The 18,149-nt window shown below is 39.3% G+C and overlaps 1 protein-coding gene across 5 annotated transcripts in view; it reads left to right on the top strand.

The window, feature by feature from the left end:
* The window catches only part of OXR1 (oxidation resistance 1), a 301,246-nt gene that overhangs the window by 144,612 nt on the left and 138,485 nt on the right, over positions 1-18,149 (top strand). For all 5 annotated transcript variants that reach the window (XM_087747554.1, XM_087747582.1, XM_087747562.1 and 2 more), the window contains one exon: positions 7,145-7,341. In XM_087747554.1, the coding sequence (XP_087603680.1) occupies positions 7,145-7,341 (197 nt within the window). The remainder of the gene's footprint in view (positions 1-7,144; positions 7,342-18,149) is intronic.

The raw sequence follows: 18,149 nt of genomic DNA, 5'->3' as shown, positions 1-18,149 counted from the left end.
TGTGTCTTTAATTTGCACAGTAATCTTTGATAGTGTGTGCAAAGGAACAAAAAAGAGTGTTTTATATGCTTGCTCTACATGCTCAGCTACATATAGCTGGGGGGTACAGAGTTGAATGATGTTGAAATGCCACTATTTCTTTGCACATAGCTTTTGTGTCAGCACTGTTTTCTTTCCTGAAGCTAGGCTGAATGTTGTGCTGTTGATACATACCTGCCACTTGAATTGCCGTTTGGGCTGCGTAGGTGTGAATTCATTCCTCATCCTTTCATAACGCCACTCGTGTGAAGGTCGTCTTGTTCTTGTTCTCTGCCATCACGTGGTCTCCTAAGCTGCGTGCATTAGCAGAAAACTCTGCTGCATGATCAACACGTAACAGTATGAAGGGCTTTTCTGTGGCGTTCTTTGTTTGTTTGTTTACTGACAGACATCTACTACAGCGGTGTCCTATTTTCTGGCTGCTTTGTGGTGGTTGCTTTTGTTTCCCTCTGCAATTCATAATGACCAATTTGGGTTTGAATTGCAAGTATGTTGCATTCGGTTGTGTGTGGTACTTAGGTGGGAGTGGATACTTCGGGATAATAGGAGAGACAGAGCATATGTGGAGTGGCTCTTATCCCTGTGAAACCCCTCTACCTTCCAGCAATCCTTGGCTCAAGGAATTTGTGAGCTGAAGTACCTGCATGCTTCACAGTCCCTAATGGATATTTTCTGCCTGACTCACGTCATTCATTTTTGTACTGAGCGATACTCCTAGCCTGCATTATTATTTCTATCATGCAATTATATACCGCTTAAAGAAGTACTTCTTTGCGTTTATTTCAAACTTTCTGCTTGCCTTCGTTTGGTGCTTCTTAAATCTCCCGTGGTGAAAAACTATTTGCTGCTCCCCTTTCCCATGGCTGATGGCTGGAGAGGTCCCTGCGCTGGTCCTCCACTGGCAGCTCCTTCCCGCAGTCTGTTTTGTCTCGCCCCATGAGGAACCGACTCATCGTCATCATGGGTGGTTTTTGTCTGTATCAGTCTAATCCTGCTGTCTTCTTTTTGGGAGGGGATGGCCGAAGCTGCAGGTGGTATTCAGGAGCATTAAACAAAAGATTTTCCAGCAGCCCTCCATGGCATTGCCTCACGCTGCAAGTGTGCAGAAGGAGCCTCAGGCAGTAAATGGAGCCTGACTGCAGACCATGAGCCTTTTAGCTGATCCCTCCAAATTGCCACAGCAGCCAAAAAATGCTGGCCATGTGCAAACGCAGATTAGTGTGGAGGCTGGGGGGGAAGGTGTGTCCACAGGGGAATAAAGTAACTGGTTTTGGGGCTAGTCTGTGCAGATGCCGGGGGGGTTAGGCCTTCTCCTGTGTTTAAGTTGTCAGACCATTGCAGTACTATGTTGAAAACAGTAGTAGTTTACTTTTTTCCAGAATCAGATAAATTCTGGTTGTCAACATCAGTTTAAATCACATTTCTTGCTACAAAGAAATCAAATTCATAACCAGCTCTTCTGGGCATTCAAAAATACTAAATGCATCTCTGAAGAATAAGCATCACTCTTCAAATGAATGATTTTGCTTCTCCTATTAACTGTGTAGTAAAATCTCTGCAATAGTCACAAGAGACGAAGGGAGTTTTTTTGTATTCAGTAGATAAGAATGAGCTAGGCTTTCCTCCAAATCTTTGTTGCAGTAAGGGATTTTTACTTAGAAATTCACAAAGACCAAATTGTACAGATTCCCAGCCCCTGGCATGGATGCTTTGTGTGCTTGTTTGTTTCCACCATAAATGGTTTAAATGCTTTTTTTTTTCCTTTTCTTTCAGACTGGACTGCCAACTGTGCTTGGTTTAGGTGCTTTCAAGATCTGTTTAGAGAATAATGCCTTATTTTTTTCCCCATGCTGCTTTACAAAAATTCGGTTTGCAATTATAACATGAAAAAGTGCATGGATTGTATTAGGAATGGAATAGGTTTGTGATAGTGAATGCCAGGGATGAAATCCTAATACTCTTAAAATCTATAACAGACTTCCCAGGGAATTCACTAGCCCCAGGATTTCAGGACTTCTCATATGTGTGGACTGCCCAGAGCACTTGGTGGGTGATGCCCAAACACCCGACCACCCAACCACATTTTCTTTTTGAGAGAAATAGTAAGAATCTGTTCAAAGTGACCCATTCCTGAGAGGTGCTGCTGGGGACCGCAGGGTGCCAGCTGGTCAGGAGGAGGTAAAAGCTGGAGCCATCTGTTAGGCTGTTTCTAAGATGCAGTAGAAAATTTGCAGTTGTATGCAGAGGATGCAAAGAGAAATAAAGTGCAAGATCAAAAGCTAGTCAGTGTATCTACCTACAGGTGTGTCCTATCACACAGCTTGGAGATGCATATTCCTCCTGGATTAGCTAAATGAGCAAGTCCTCTGCCATTGGTAACTGGCAGAAGGCTGAGAAGCAGATTTGGGCTTGGTGCCTCTGTCCGGTAGATTGGAGGCATGGAGGAGTGACTGTAGAAGGTCTCAGATGGCTGGAGTTACCACAGTGAGCGACATCTGTTCTAGGAAAATACAGTGAGACATAAATGGAGCAAATGGGGTTTTAATGGGTTATTAGCAATAGTGCAATTGCATTACACAAATAGGTATGTGAAATGTGTGTTTGAACAGGGTTATCTAAAAGCAAGGTGCCGCTCAGCCATGTTCCAAGCAAAGATGGCATTTCCAGATCCAGTCAACAGCAGCTGAGTAACCCCTCCCCTGGCCTTGCCTTCAGTGCAGGGTGGGTTGTCTCAATTAATTGTCAACAACTGGGCTGTCATAGTCATTGCATCTTAGCTTCTCCTCTGAACTTACCGTTTTTGCTGTGGCGGTGCCTGTCTGTTTTAATCACCCAAGGGAGAGCACAACCATATTTCACAGAAGCCGCCAGTAGCCAGAAGACAACGGTAGTGTCCAGCTCCGGGTTTCACACCTCTCAAAGGCTGCAGATTTTCCTTTTTTTTGTTGCATAGTTTTCCCTCCCCTGGAACTCATATAATTTAAGGATAGCTGCAGAAAAAGAAATTTTTGCCCCTTCTACTTAAGATCTCAGTCAAGTTAGGACTTTGTCCTTGCTATCAGATATGCATTTCCAAGCCCAACTAGTGCAGTGCTGACTTTGAAATCCTTGCTGGCATGCTGTCGGCATGCTGTCGGCATGCTGTCTGCCGGCTGTCTGCAGCAGCATCATTTTGGGTCACACCAGGCAATACTGAAAGACCTGTGTTGCCTGTTGTTGAAAAGTTAGTTGAAGGCTGCTACAGAATACATAGAGTAAAAGATAAAAAAGATTGGCCACAGTATTTCTTATATCTTTTATTTATTTTTCTACAAGCAGACAGCCTGAAACAAAGCAAGAGCCAGGAATGTGATCCTGAGGCATTTCACGTTCAGATTCCTTTCTGTCAAAGAATAAATCTTGTTTCAGCCCGACTGTGCAGCTTTAATATAAAAAACCAAAACCAAACCCAACACAAAGCTAGTAATAAAGCAAGGTGCTGGAAAGGGGTCAGGCTCGCAATGAATTCATTTTCTTGGCTTCAAAACATACACAGAACTCAGACTCTCTTTGGAAGACATGGTGGTCTGGTGAAGATGCAGTTCAAAGGCTGCAGTGTTTTCTCAAACTATTTGCCAGCTGTGACTGTACCAATATACAGTTCAGGTGGGCTGAAGGAAGATGCAGTTGAGTAAGTTGCTAGTTTTTGTCAAGTCATTCTTATAAAGTTGTGTCCTGACTTGAACTTTTGTCCTACTCAGCTGACCCTGTTATTGCAGAGTCTGGATTAATTCAGACCCTGTGTCTTTCTGTCTTTCCTGGCAGCAAAAGCACTGTCACCATGGTCTCTCAAGAACAGTTTGACAATACTATGTGCACTTGCTTGTCTTTCATGCTTCTGGTCCATAATTTTAGTACTTGAGTACCTATGACTCTGGAAGTCTTACATTTAAATTATTCTGGATTGCAAGAGTAGACATCTTTTTGGACATTAATTTGCTATAGGCATTTCAACCGAGTCTTTTATTAATCATAAGTCACCAGAAAAAGGCCATGTGACGTTTTTACTACTCAGATGACAAGTATTATCCCTTTATTCCGATGTGATTCTAGAAGAATAGACACAGTATATTTGTAACAACAATCTGGTATTCCCCACAGTGCAGCAAGCTATTTTATTAGCTACCTCCACACTGTAATTGACAGCTTTATTAATTGGACTGTCCTTCAGACAGCCTTGGTGGTAAAGAATGTGTTCATAACATAGTTGAGAATATAAATCATAATGGTATTTTTCAATTTGTACAATTTATTTCAACTTACCTGCTGTCTGTCTTCCTCTGGGGCTGAGCATCGAAGTGCATAATGCAGGACATATGTATGCTTATGGATCTTTAGGTCTCGCTTGCCTTGGTTTGAGATTATGGAGGTACTAAACACTTTGTAGCTTCTTTGCCCACAACTATTTAGCACAACACAAAAGCAAGACACTGTAATCACAGTGGAAGCTTTGGTCTGAGGTAGAGCATTACTTCTTGAAAACTAGCGATTTTCTTCCCAAAAGTCATCCTTTAAATATTCAAAGATTTCAAGTGATAAGGAATTATAGAGACTTTTTATATCACCTGAAATATGGCATATTCAGCAACGTAGCAGAATTTAACATCATAATGGAACACCATTTCATTGTTAATGAACCAGTGAAATATTCCAGCCTTCATTTTAGGTAAATACATTTGACCAGCTGTAGTCTTACAGCTAGAACTGCTCAAAAGATCTCAGTTTCTGGAGCATCATTTCAAACCATAGAGTTTTCTTTTCTTCTCCTCACACAATGTTTACTCAGAGAGGATGCCCTGCCCAGTCTTACTTTGATTTTTATATCAGTGCTCATAGAAGTATTTAGTTAGTTCATCCCAAGCTGTTTAAGATGGTGTCCCCACTGACTCCATACATGGGTCCATCGACCAAGATCCTCAAAATAAAGATAGTTTTATCAGAGTGACCAGTTGTTCTTCCCATATCTGTAGGGCTCTTTGAACAGCAGGAACTAATGTAAGCAGCTGGTATATATGGAGTAGTAGTTGTTGATTATTTCTCATAATGCCATTCTTACAACTCATTAAAATAAGCTACTGTGGCTACTGTACGCTAAAATGAACACGGTGCATAGTTAAACCAGAACCCGTCAAGGCAGGATGCCGCCTGTATCAGAAGTTTAGATGAGTTCAGGAGTAATTAAGGACAAACCAAGAAAAATAACTCCAAGAGCTAAAAAAGGGGCATCATCTAACTCAGGACACCTGTAAACCAGAGTTTGCTGGAGGCTGGAAGGATATCCTGGGGGAGGCAACACTGTGCACCTGCCGGTACTCTTTCCATTGATGGAGTTGTTAGAGACATTTGTCTTGATGAACATCTGCTTTGACCCAGTACAGCCTTTCTTATATGTATGTCATCCTGAACTGTTTGTGCAGAGGCATTGGAGCTGAGGAGCATTGCTTCAAATACCCGACACCCTGGGCCAGTCTAGGGAAAAGGTTATAGTGGGAGTAGTCTTTCTCATTGGACCACACACAGAAGTTAATTGGTAACTGCTAATTTTCTAACTGCCAGTCCTTTCCCTAGACTAGCAGTACCCCACGTGAGTATAGTAATTTCACCTTCATAGTGTCATTCATAAAATTCTACATACACTTTGATGCTTTAGTATCTCTTCCATAGCTTGATCATGACCTAAGATTTTCCAGTCTACTAATACCAGTAATTACTATTACAACATTTGATCAGTTAATCTCTTAAACTAGCAGATTCCATTCTCAGTGCAGGAAGCCATTCTCTCTAATTGCAACCAATACATGGAGAAAATGTTTTAAAAATAAGGAAGCACAGAGTTAAGAGGAAGGCTGCTTAGCATTAATTTGTTACCCTAATAAAATTATCCTTTGGCATTACAGAACTTTATCATTTTACTTCACTTGCGTCAAAATTTCAGAATTATTATGATCCCTCATCTCAAATCAATATCTTACTGCAATGCCATAAACCTCTTTTATTTCCAGGATCAAATCATGTAGTCAGCTATACACATTTATAGAGACTTAATTGAAGAAAAGTGTTGACAAAAGCCAATGTGTATGTAGTGAGCTTCATCATAACAGCATTTGTCTCTGTGCAATAACTCTAGTAGCATAATAATCTCTCTTTTATGTTGCTAGAGATAGAGGAGATGCCAGAACTACAGTGATTCAGTGATGGGAGTGTACTCACCACCACTCTGAAGTAGGATTTGAGAGTTTTTCTAAGTCTCTCTCCCACAGAACTCTGCTAAAATGACTAGATTTGGGGAGGAGTGGAGAGTGATAATGTCATTTGCCTTGATTTTAGCAAGGCTTTTGACACTGTCTCTCACAATATACTTGTACCCAAGTTATGCTGTTACATCTGGGTGTATGGACAACTAGATGGGTAAAAAACTGGTTGGATGGTCGGGCTCAGAGGATAGTGGTTAATAAGTCGTACTCTACCTGGATGCCAGTAACAAGTTGAGTAACACTGATTTCTTCCACAGGACAGAGAATTTCTTTTTCTCTGTCCACTGCTGTTGCAGTGCGCGGAACGGTACCTGGGGTTGGTGTGATTGTTGAATTTTGGTGAGAAACGTGTTGAAACTATTGCAGAATGAGAAATGCAGTTGTAGAGCTACGTCTGAATTCAGAAGATCATAAGCCAGTTCTTTTCTCTTGGGGCTTTCAGCAACTCTGTGCAAATGATTTAATTTCTTTGTATTCCCCTCGTCTGTGGAAACTTAAGCCAGGGCAACTTAATGATAGGTTAATTGCTGGCAGCTCATCTTCTCTGAAATAGATTAGGGACTGATCCTTCTAGCAGCTCAGCAGGTTGATCTGAGGGCAGTTTACCATTTGTAGCTACATGTGAGATGGAAGTGCTGTAACTGATTTAGCAGGAGCTGAAAGGGGAAATTAATACAAGGCCTCATTTATCACTGCTGTTCTGCAGTGACATGCATGAATTTTTGTACAATGAATGTATTACTGTTATTCTATACATAATCTAGGTGTAGAATGATGATTAGTAATACCTTACTGCCTTAAATTGCCTTTAGGTTAAAGAAAAAGTCCCAGTCGGTGGATATTAGTGGGCCAGGATGCAACCCAGTGGCAGCTGAAGCTCAGACACCTCAGCCCAGTAAATCTTTGCTTGCCACTAAGACAGCTGCTTCTGAGGAGGAACAGAACAACACCACAAACACCCAAAGGCGCAATCCACGGAGGAGTGAGTTGAAGAGATATTACACCATTGGTAAGTTTTCTTTCAAAGAAAAAAATCAAATACACTTACTAAAAAGGCAAGGTCTTCCTGTTTATTTGTGTTTTATTTCTTTTGGTTAATTGCAGTTGGCTACTAAGATGACAAATGCCCACAGTGAGCATTAAGATGTCATATCTTAATGCTGGTGTCAAACTACCCTGAAGAATTAATCTGCTTTATTTATCTTGCACCGTTTACAAGAATTCTTTCTTCCGCCTTTTTTTTTTCTTAAGTATTGAAGAAAGCATAAAAGCAATTTTGGGAGGAAGGATATAGGAAGAACATAATTGCCTTTGACAATGGATTGCATCAGAATTTTGGCAGAGACTGTTTAGAAGGCTCCTGGCTAGAAAGAATTTCCAGTTCGGAGAGGGAGGAGGCCTGCTGAGTACGAAGGACTAATTAGGGGGGTTTCCGTGTATGTTTCTCTGAATACTTTGGTTTTCCGGGTATTATTCTGGGATTTCAGCATCTACATGATTCTTATAAAACCATCTTAGGCACCCTAGAAGATGCTTCATAACTTGCTTCCCCATAAATCATTTTGGGAGTGGGCCTGACTGATTCCTTTGGCAACATTTTGCTTCTCATGTGATTGAAACTAAGTGGAGAGCGGCCTTGTAGTGTTTGTGCTGGGTTCCTTAGTGCTTGCGAGAGGCAGATGTGCTAATGGGAGTGGTACGAACAAGAGGGATGGATGGGAGTGCTGTGCTTTGAAGAGACAAATGTCAGTAGATTTAAGAAAAATAAGTTACACGTTTTAATTGTGGGTTTGTGTGCTGTTGAATTATTGCAGTATAACGTGATGATTTCTTCTGTTCCAAGGTAACTATTTGTGTGTCTTTAACTTGTCTAAAAGGTAAAGAAAAATGTGTTGCCTTAAACATCTTTCATTGTGTTATGTCTGAATCCTTGAAGTTGGCTGTCATTGTAAGTTATGTTGTTTTTAAAGAAGGAAACTGCATTAGCAGTCTAGATATTTTAAGGCTGTATTTTAAGCGGTGAATGGTTGTATGTGTGTGCAGTTTTTGATGCCCTGCATTCAAATTGGGCTGCACAACTGCCTTCTGAAAACTCACAGAAGTTTCAATTATCACTCGATCCTGTCTACCCCAAAATAAGTAAAAATGAAACAAAGTGAAGGCATTGATTGGTTCATTAGTATCTTGGACAATAGGTCTAAAATTTTACTTTAAAAATCTCAAATTGCATAATCTTTCTTTAAAGAAGATTCTATCATATCATGTGTGAGAGTAGGACCCTAAAATAAATACTTTATACTTAAGTATAGAACATGTTTTCTGACAAAGCCTAGTTAAATCAGTGCACTTGAGTGGCTTTTTACTTTAAAATGTATTCTCTAAGAAATATTGCTCCATGGCTTTTTTTCTTCTCCTTCCTCCAAATAATCTTCAAGGAATATCAAAGATATGCCAAGATTGCTTCATACCTAAAGCAGGGGATGGAATGGGGGAGTTTTGCATAAGAGTAATAATGAAAGTAGAAATCCACCACATCATCAAAATGAGTTCTTAATCTAACTCAGGATTAAAAAATATTATTGGTAAATTGACCATAGTTAAATATTCTTCTGTGATCACCCAAAACCCAGTCTGTGTATGGAAGCGCAGACTCAGGTTTGCATTTACCTACTTGTTAAATTTGACTCGCCTGCATTTTCTTTTGGGAACCTTTGCAAAATCCGTATGTACTTCTAGTGATCACAAGGTCTGAGCGCTAGTTGCTCAGGATCTAACCTCAGTGCTGGAATAACAGAATGTTGTTCATACATTCGATTAATTTGTTTGAATATTGTGCAGCACTTGATTTGACAGACTTGTTGACTGGAAAAGACCTCTGAAGGTTATATAGTCTGGTGTCCTGTTTGAAGTGGGACTTCAGCCAACACTACATCAGAACAGCCAAAGCTTTGGCTTGCCAAGTCTTGACGGTCTCCAGGGGTGGATACTCCACAGCCTCTCAGCGTATTGTGCTGGAACATGGACAGACTGTCCATAGACAACAGCATTCACGGGCAACTTGCCCATAAAGATGCTAACATTTGTGAACAACAGTTGTAGACCCTGGGGAAGTATGAGGGGAACAGACCACAGAAAGTGGCCAAGCTTACATATTTTTCTTAAATATCATCTTCCGTTATCCTTGCACAGAGTACCAGGCGAGGTGGCCCGGCTGGACTGACCCAGTATGGGAGACATATTGGTTTTATGTTCTTATTCATACAGCCTTGTCTATGTGACTTGCCTAAATCACAAGGAATAAGTTGCTAGAGCCACTATTACTGCATACTACATAACGTTTGAATTTTGCTGACAGGCAAATTGAAGAAACAAGAGTTTCTCTGTATCTTCACAAATGTTTAATGACACACATTCCTGAATACTGTGAAAATGAAAGGTTTTTCTGATACCAGATGAACATGTTTACTGTACTGGCTGAGTTATTCCGATATTGAGTCTATGGCTTTGATAACCTGAGAGAAACAATAATTATCTTCTTAGAGCTCCCATCAACTTCAGCATACTTTAAGTTATTACCCCTCTGATTTAAAAGTCATTTTCTATGACTTGTCTCAAAAATTATTTCTAATACTCAAAGTCTAATCAAATAGTTTGTTACTTTCTGAGGATGAATGTACTGACACACTTGCAATGGGCTGCAACTCTGAAATAGAAAAATACTGGATTCTAGTGCTGTTTTGTGTACAGTTGGCTGTTAAATAGCTTAAACAAGCACGGTAGACCTGTTGCTGGCCTAATACAATTACACAGGTGTTTACCTTGTTTTGCCCTTGTTTGCATGTTGTTCTCTACTAAAAGCAATCTGTGTCCAAGATCAAGCAACATGAACTAATCATTACTGTGATAAATGGATTAAAAAAATGTGTTAGAAGACTAATGCTCTCAGCTGGCTTTGCTTCTTTCATTTTAAAATTAGTATTCTGTTACATTAACCTCAGACCAAATTGGCAAATGACTGTTTATGGTAGTGACTAATGGAGCTTGAGCAAACAAGTGCCAGTTGTGGTTTGTGTCACTCTGATTTTCCTTAACAACTTATTTTCAGTAATTATCATGATCTTCAAAGTATTTTATAGATATGAGAACTGAGTTCAAATATGTATATATAAAAGAAGTATGACATCTATATTTAGATATCTACGTATATATAGTTTATATGTTTTAAAATGTAAATATCAGTGTCACATTGCCTATTAAAACTTAACTTTAAGGCCCAGTCAGATTTGTTAATGGCTGCCCATTTTATTGAATAGCCATGCAGCTTAAAATTATGTATAAAGAAATGTATAACCAGCTTTACTTTATCAACTCATGGAAAGAGTAAAATCAAAATTATTTTAAAAATATGGTTTTTGATTTGGCTATGCAGAAAGCACTTCAGAGATCTTTATATAAATCTCACTGCTTTGCAGACCTAAAGACATGTGAGCATTTACCTTGCACACACATGCTTTGCAGAAGAAATTGTAGCAGCTTGTGTATGCTTGCAGCTGCTGTCAGCAAATACAGGCAATTGGCTAACAGACTGTGTTCCTAAATACTCTGTGGCATCAGAATATTTTTAAATTTTTTGTGCCACCTTACGTGTACACAGATTTACCTCGAACCTTTTGAAGTTGAATGTGTAATGGGGAGGGAATATCCTGGTAATTCCAAAAGATTTTAAAATTTCATCAGCACTGCTCCTGCTTTAGAGGAATCTCCACAAGATACTTATTTTGCGTTTCATCTTTCCCACAGACTGCATCTCTGATGCTTCCCAAACTTAATGAGTGCAGTTGCACTTTTTAAAAGCGAGGAAAAAATAGGTAAGAGAGAGAAGTGAGAGGAATAGGCAATGGGGAACAAGTTGTGTGCTCGGATGAGATGAAACAGAAAATGGAGAGTCGGTGAGGGGGAGAAGTAACTCTTCCATATGGCAGGCTCAGCAGGCAGGAAGGCTCCTGCACCTCCAGTGCTGAACTGGTGTGAAGAAATTGAGTGGGAACTCCTAGATTAATAAGGCGAGTGTAGGAAAAACAGTCTGCATGGTGGGTTGGATGAAGTTTTTTGGAGAACTCTTAAGACACTTAAAAACCTAAAATTAGACTTTTTAAATGCTTCAGGCACTTAAAAATTCAGGCCACTTATTTCTGAAGTGCTTATTGTTGAGCAACTCCCTCGAAAGAGAAAAAGAAGGTATCTGGGTCTTCAGCACTCTAAAAAGCGGGCTGGAATATTATACAATGGAGAATTATATGGGTGACCTGAATTTGAAGCAGTAAGGCCATATCAGCTTACTGCTGTGTCCAGGCTACAACTAGCTCTTCTTAGCTGGCTTGCAGTTATCCCAGGTGCAGCATCACAGCTGCATTGCTTGTAGGACTCAACGGAAGGGTTGTAAGACCGTGCTTCATGGTATGATGCCTCAGGGTATATGTTTAGCAATTTATTAAGGTGACTGCAGCAGCTAATACTGTTACCCTATAAAGACATTTACTTGAGGTGTATACTCTGGTTCTCATTAAGCCATGAAAGCCTGGTGTACAGTGCTTAGATAGTCTACTGGGTATATCCTCTTAGAGGTATCTACCTAGTAACTCTGGTTTTGTAGATGCAAAATGCCTTTATTTGTTCTATTTGCCATTAAAATAAACCTGCAGCACTGGTATAGAGTAAATACATTATTTAAAAATAAGATGGTTGAATAAAAATATTTTCCTAATTGTAGGGATCAGGCAAAAGAAAACATGAAACAGGACAGTAGTTCATACCAGAAAATGTTGTTAAGAGTACAGTGTTGGTGGGGAGAGTAGGAATGCAGCAATTTTTATTCTATGTTCTAATATCTAATAAAAGCCTTAATGCAAACTTTGCTGTACAGGCTTCTGCTAGCGCAGCTTATTTCATTTAGAAGACAACTCTCAACTATCTCAGGAGGCATCTTTTGTTGGTATAGTCTCTATCTTCAGTAGAAGGTATTGCTGCTACAGCTACACACACTTAGTAGTTTAAACAGAATGCATGGGTATTTGTACATCATATAGAGCATGAGGACACTTGGGAAATACTAATTGCCAAAGTTCCCTTCACTCCAATGGTTCATTTTTTAAAAATTTTATTTCATGTTCCACTTGTAAAAAAAAAAAAAAAAAAAAAAAAGGAACAAACCCTTCTTTTCTTCAATCTCTCTTGCAAATGTGGTCAGCATTCTCTAATCTTAATAGAGAAAATATTTTCTGCTAGCTTGACCTGGCCATATTAGTACTCTACACTTGTATATTCCTTGGATATCGACATGTTACCTATTCAGAGTAGTGGAATTAACTGATATAAAATCAGTGTGGAAGAAAAATTAACATTTTGGGATAAGCAACTCTGAATACATACATATTAATTGACTGAGTTTCCAAAACAAGTGTCTACTAGCTAATGGCAAAGTGATAAATAGGAAAAGATAGACTTTCTTGTGGGTTCCTAATCTTGTTTGTAAGAGAGAAAGTTTCAGTGGGTAGTCACTTCAAATTTAGTTGGAATTAGTTTAGTTGCTACTACTAATTTAGTACTTCAAAAGGTATTATTGTGAAAAGAAGATCAATCTTCCAAAGAATTTAATGGCATATAAATGTAAGTAATAACTGGTCGCAAGAATTATTATTAACGCACAAAACTGTATAAGAGAGTGTTTCTAAAGTGATAGAGCGTATAATAGAGAAGATTTTATGGGGAAACCTAAAACAAAATCTTTTTATCAAGTGATTAATAAGTCATAGTCTGTTCCTCCTGTTAAGAAAGGGAGAACTAAATGAAAACTGATCAGCTACTGTGTAGTGGCTATAACTATACCTAACCCTTGTTCTATATGCTTTCGATTGAGTCCATTTAAGTCATGACTTTTACAATGGTTTGGAAGCATATATAAATATCGTATTGTTTACATGTGCAGTAGATTCACTTTGATTCTGTTTACATACATTCCAGGCTGCTTCCAGATTAGGTGTGAATTCATCCACACTTGTTACTAAATTTATATGGTGTCACACTATCTGCTAATATAAAATTATTATGCAGGACTAACATCAGTTCTAGTGGTGATTTCGTATATCAGAGATCTCTTATCCTGATAGAGCTTTGTCACTCATGGACCAGCTGAGCCATTTTGGAGAGCCGGTGTGAGGGCGACATAGACCATTGGTCAGACATCACAGTGAATCTGCTATTGGTCTCAAAACTGGAAAAGGAGAACATCATTGCACCTGAAAATATATGCTTATTTACAACCAAGCTGAGAATCTTATGGGGTTTATCTCATGGGACTACTTGCTATTGCAGTCACTGATTAAAAACAAAGTTAGGGGGCTTCCTCGTGCCTCCTTCTCAAAAATAACCAGCAACCTTACTTGAAGGGCAGACGTTGTGGCATCGTGGCTGTTTCTTTTTTAGTGCTCAAATCCCTTCCTGCTCTGCGAGATTTTATTTGGGGTGTTCTAGAAATACCTTATTCCTTTTAGGGGACATGATCTGATAATAATTGGTGTATTTACTGTAGAGAGGTTTTCCTACAAATACTCCACTTTCTTTCCAAACATGTCTTTGAAGGTTCTTCTTATCATCTGGCCATTGAATATAATTGCATCTTCTCTTCTGCAGAATTGAATGTGGTTCCTTTCTGTAGTAGCTCCTGAATATCCAATTTTTCTCCTATTTGCAGTTACCTTTCTTGTTTGTTGCCAGTACTAGCAAAGCATGATACATTAACATATTAGAAGTTGTTGAATAAGTGGTGGAGTTTGGTGCAGAAGATGTAAATTTGGGCCGCGTCCTCTCCTTTTTAGCAAAGGACAGATGGGAGATGAAGCTGCCAACTGTCTCTCAGAGGATCCAGATGCTGTTCACACACATTTGCAGAGTCTGACTCTGTCCCATTCAATGCACTTATGGTTTCCTTATTGAACACTCACTGCTTTTTGAGGAACATCATTCTGACTGCTTCCTTTCAAATATGATCTCAGAAACTTTTAGAGGAGAAGGCCATTTTCCTAGCACCTCATTACCTGTTTGTGAGTGATAAGGAAAGGGGAATAATTTGTGGAACGTGTGGATAATAAGGGAAGTGGCTTTCATAGCAACAGTAACTATGCAAAATTCTTACTCATTCACCTTTCATGAAGATTTTTTATTACTGATTCAGATCACATAGCTACTCTGGATGAGCAAGCAAGCGTTTGTTCATGTCTTTGTTTTTCTCTTTTTTAGAATTTAAAACTTGGAGCCATTAAAAGCCAGTTTTTAGTGTTGTATCCTTCTTTTGTCCTTTACAGATACTCTGTGTATCCTTTGAATATAAATGAGTTCTGAGCTGTAGAGACAGCATCCACCAGAAGAGTGATGCTCATTAATGTCCTTTCATCTCAGCATGTCCCTTTTCTTAGCATCCTGGTTTTGTTTTTAATCATATAGATTGCTATCATATCATCTGCTCAGTCATTTTGGGCAAGAAGTATTTCAGGATTTTATAATTTCCCTGCTTTACATCAGGACAAAGCTGCAATCTTTTATAGTTCTATAGGCAAGCTACTCAACTTGCAAGATCAGCTAATAGTATGTACTCTTGGGATACTAAAATTTGAATCTCTGGGGGAGAAAAAAAGAGAAACTGATTTGACCTGTAAGCTCTAGGCTGATAGAGGGTGCATCACCTTCAGTCTCTCTCTTATTGGAGGCCTTCTGTATAAAGGAAAAATGACTGAAAAAAGGCCATGATTTCTAACAAACACCTCAAATGTGCCTTGAGTGCCATTCTTTTGAGTATTGTGAAATAGCAGAGTCTTCCTTCTAACAGTGAAAGAACAAGGAAAATGTGGATTGACTGCTGAAATAGCTGGGTGATTTAGTGATAGCAGATGCAGATAAGGCTGAGGCTTTTGAGCCTGGAGACAGGGTTCAGGGATGACAGTAATTACTGGTAGTGGGAAAGGGCCAAGTCAGGGATCTCTTGAGAAAAATCTGGATTCATAGAAGTTCATGGGACCCAATGGGATACATATGAAGGATGCTGAAGGAGCTGGCTGAGGTCATTGTGAGGCTACTCTCTATCATCTTTGAAAGGTCACGGAGATCATGTGAGGTCCATGATGACTGGAGAAAGGCGAATGTTGCACCCCTTTTCAAAAAGGGCAAGAAGGATTATCCAGGGAGCTATAGGCTGTTCAGCCTCACTTTTAGTCCTTAGGAAGATTGTGGGGCAGATCGTCTTTGAAGCTATTTCTGGACAAGTGAAGGAGAAGGTGATTTGGAATAACCAGTATGGCTTGACCATGAAATGAACAGATCTGTTGATGATGGGAGACTGGTAGATACCATCAACCACTGCTTTATGTAATACCCTGTTTTGTCATGGTCATTGTCTTCCAGAGCATCCCTGTGTCCATGTTGGGGCATTATGACCTAGGTTGTTGGTCTGCTTGATGGCTGGAAAAACTCAAAAGGCAATAGTCACCAAGATGATCAGGGGCCCTGTGAGTAAAAGCTGAGGGAGCTGGACAAGGGACAGATTCAGGGGGACCTCGCAGCAGCCTGCCACTATCTGCAGGGAGGCTACCAAGAAGATATCTGGTAGTCCGCTCTTTGCAGCGGTGCATGGCAGGATGATGAGAGACAGTTGGCTTAAATTGAAACATAAGAGGTTTAGATGACATAAGGAAAAAATCTTTCCCATGGGGAGAGTCAAGGAGTGCATCAGGATGTACAGAGAGGTTGTGCGGTCTCTATCCGTAGAGGTTTTCAAGACCCAACAGGGTAAAGCCCTGAACAACCTGATCTGATCTCATAGGTGGCCCTGCTTTGAGCAGGTGATTAGACTTCAGACCTCCTGAGGTCCTTCCCAGCCTGACTCAAATTTGAAATTCGAGGAAGTGAGTTTTATTGCACGGGCAGAGGGCTGTTCCTAGCTTACTGCTTTCATCGGCAGAGAACGCTCTCCTCAGCCACTTACAAAAGCCCAAATTTTGCAGTCTTCATCATGGACTGCTAGGCTACATTGATTTCCAGCTATTTTATCTGGTAAACTTCTCTATGAGAAGAGGGAATATTGTCATACCAAAGCACCTGTTGTGATTATTCATATTTTATTCATTCTGAAGTCAAATGTGAGGTTTCCATATAGCTTGATAATTCTATACAGCTAAAAAAATGCACTAAAACTGATTAAAAAAATTTGTAATTTTTTAAAATTAAAAAGTTTAAAGTAGCAGAATTCATTACCTGTTCTTCTGATTCCCCACTCTTAAAAAAAAAAAAAAAAAAAAAAGGGATGTTTAAAAGTTCTTAAAATATCACAAAAGATCTGTTAGTGCAAGAAGAGTCTGATATTTCTGTTTTAGGGATCATTTCTGTTCTCCGTGTAAGTATTATGAATGCTATGATTTTTGAGTGTTAATCAGAGACCCAAGTTTATTGATAGTGTCAAATGTCTTGGCATATTTTTTATTTGTTCCCTTAAGCTTTCTTTCAATCCATAAAAAAGCCTTCAGGGATGGGGCCAGGGGTGGAAAAAGATGTTTTAGAAAGGACCAAAGCACAAATACTGCAGGTAATCTCAGTTTGGAAAGTGACTGCCCTTCCCTCTGAAGCTCACGTTGAGATGGTGAAGCCAGTAAGTTTCCTTAGCATGCACATAGGAGTATGCAAAGACTTTACAAGTATAAAATATTCAACGTTTATGAAAGAAGCCTTTTTATAAATTTAGATACTAATTGGCCAGATATGTTCATGAAAACTAAATAGTGGCAGCAGCCCACTATGTTTCCAATGAATCTTATTAATTAATATGCTTGAGAGATTCTTTTATTCTTTTAATTTGTAGAAGACAGAATGACAGTCTCTTTCCTCTGCCAGAGGAAATGCGGCAAGCATGATTTGTTCTAAGAGTTGTTGATTTGCAGTTTCTCAGGCACCTTAGCCATACATTTGCTTAAGAACATGTGTGACTACTTGGGTATGTAATTAGGTGCTTTTGTGATCGACCTACAGTTTAAATTATGTTGTTCTCTTTTCATTTGTATGTAAAACAGTGCTGAGATTGGTTGTTCGATAGTTTGCCAAGTTTCTGATATTCTTGCTCTGAATAAGTCTGAGAGAAAATAGGTCCTCCATATAGTCAACTTAAATGGACTAAGAAAATTAAATGATGTTTTGAGAAGTTGACTTAAATCCATTTTACAAATTAAATGACAACTGTTCTATCTAAGAACAAGAAATTCTTGTTTTAATAAAACATGAAACACTGATTGTTCACAAGTCAAGACTTTCCAAAGTAGCTGCTAACATTAACGTCAGCTGGGTATCGAAACCTGCTGGGATCTCGGAGAGAAACCAGCACCAGTGTGAATCCTGAGAAAATACTGAATGACACCACTGCCGATGCTGAGCTAGCAAAAAGTTACCTAATGGTGTGGCCCAGACTCAGATTTAGTAGAAGGTGGTGAATCCATGCAGGGTTGGAACTACATAATCCACAGCTGAATTTGATTTGGTAGTTTTTAGGTAAGGTAGAACAAATGTCTCATGTTATCTGACGTTGATCTAAACCTGTACTTATTTGTTGTGGGTTTTTTTATCAATACTAAATACATACATTCCAAACCTGTCAGATAGAAGAGGATAATATAAGGGATAAACCTGTTTCTTACTAGCAAAGGTTTCATTGTGTCCTGGTTTTGGCCGGGATAGAGTTAATTGTCTTCCTAGTAGCTGGTATAGTGCTGTGTTTTGGATTTA

This window comes from Nipponia nippon, unplaced genomic scaffold, assembly GCF_047370975.1.
Source record: "Nipponia nippon isolate SJK-2023a ecotype South Korea unplaced genomic scaffold, ASM4737097v1 scaffold_1, whole genome shotgun sequence".
NCBI lineage: Eukaryota > Metazoa > Chordata > Aves > Pelecaniformes > Threskiornithidae > Nipponia > Nipponia nippon.
Note: the sequence above shows the minus strand (reverse complement) of the source record. Positions and strands in the feature narration are given on the sequence as shown.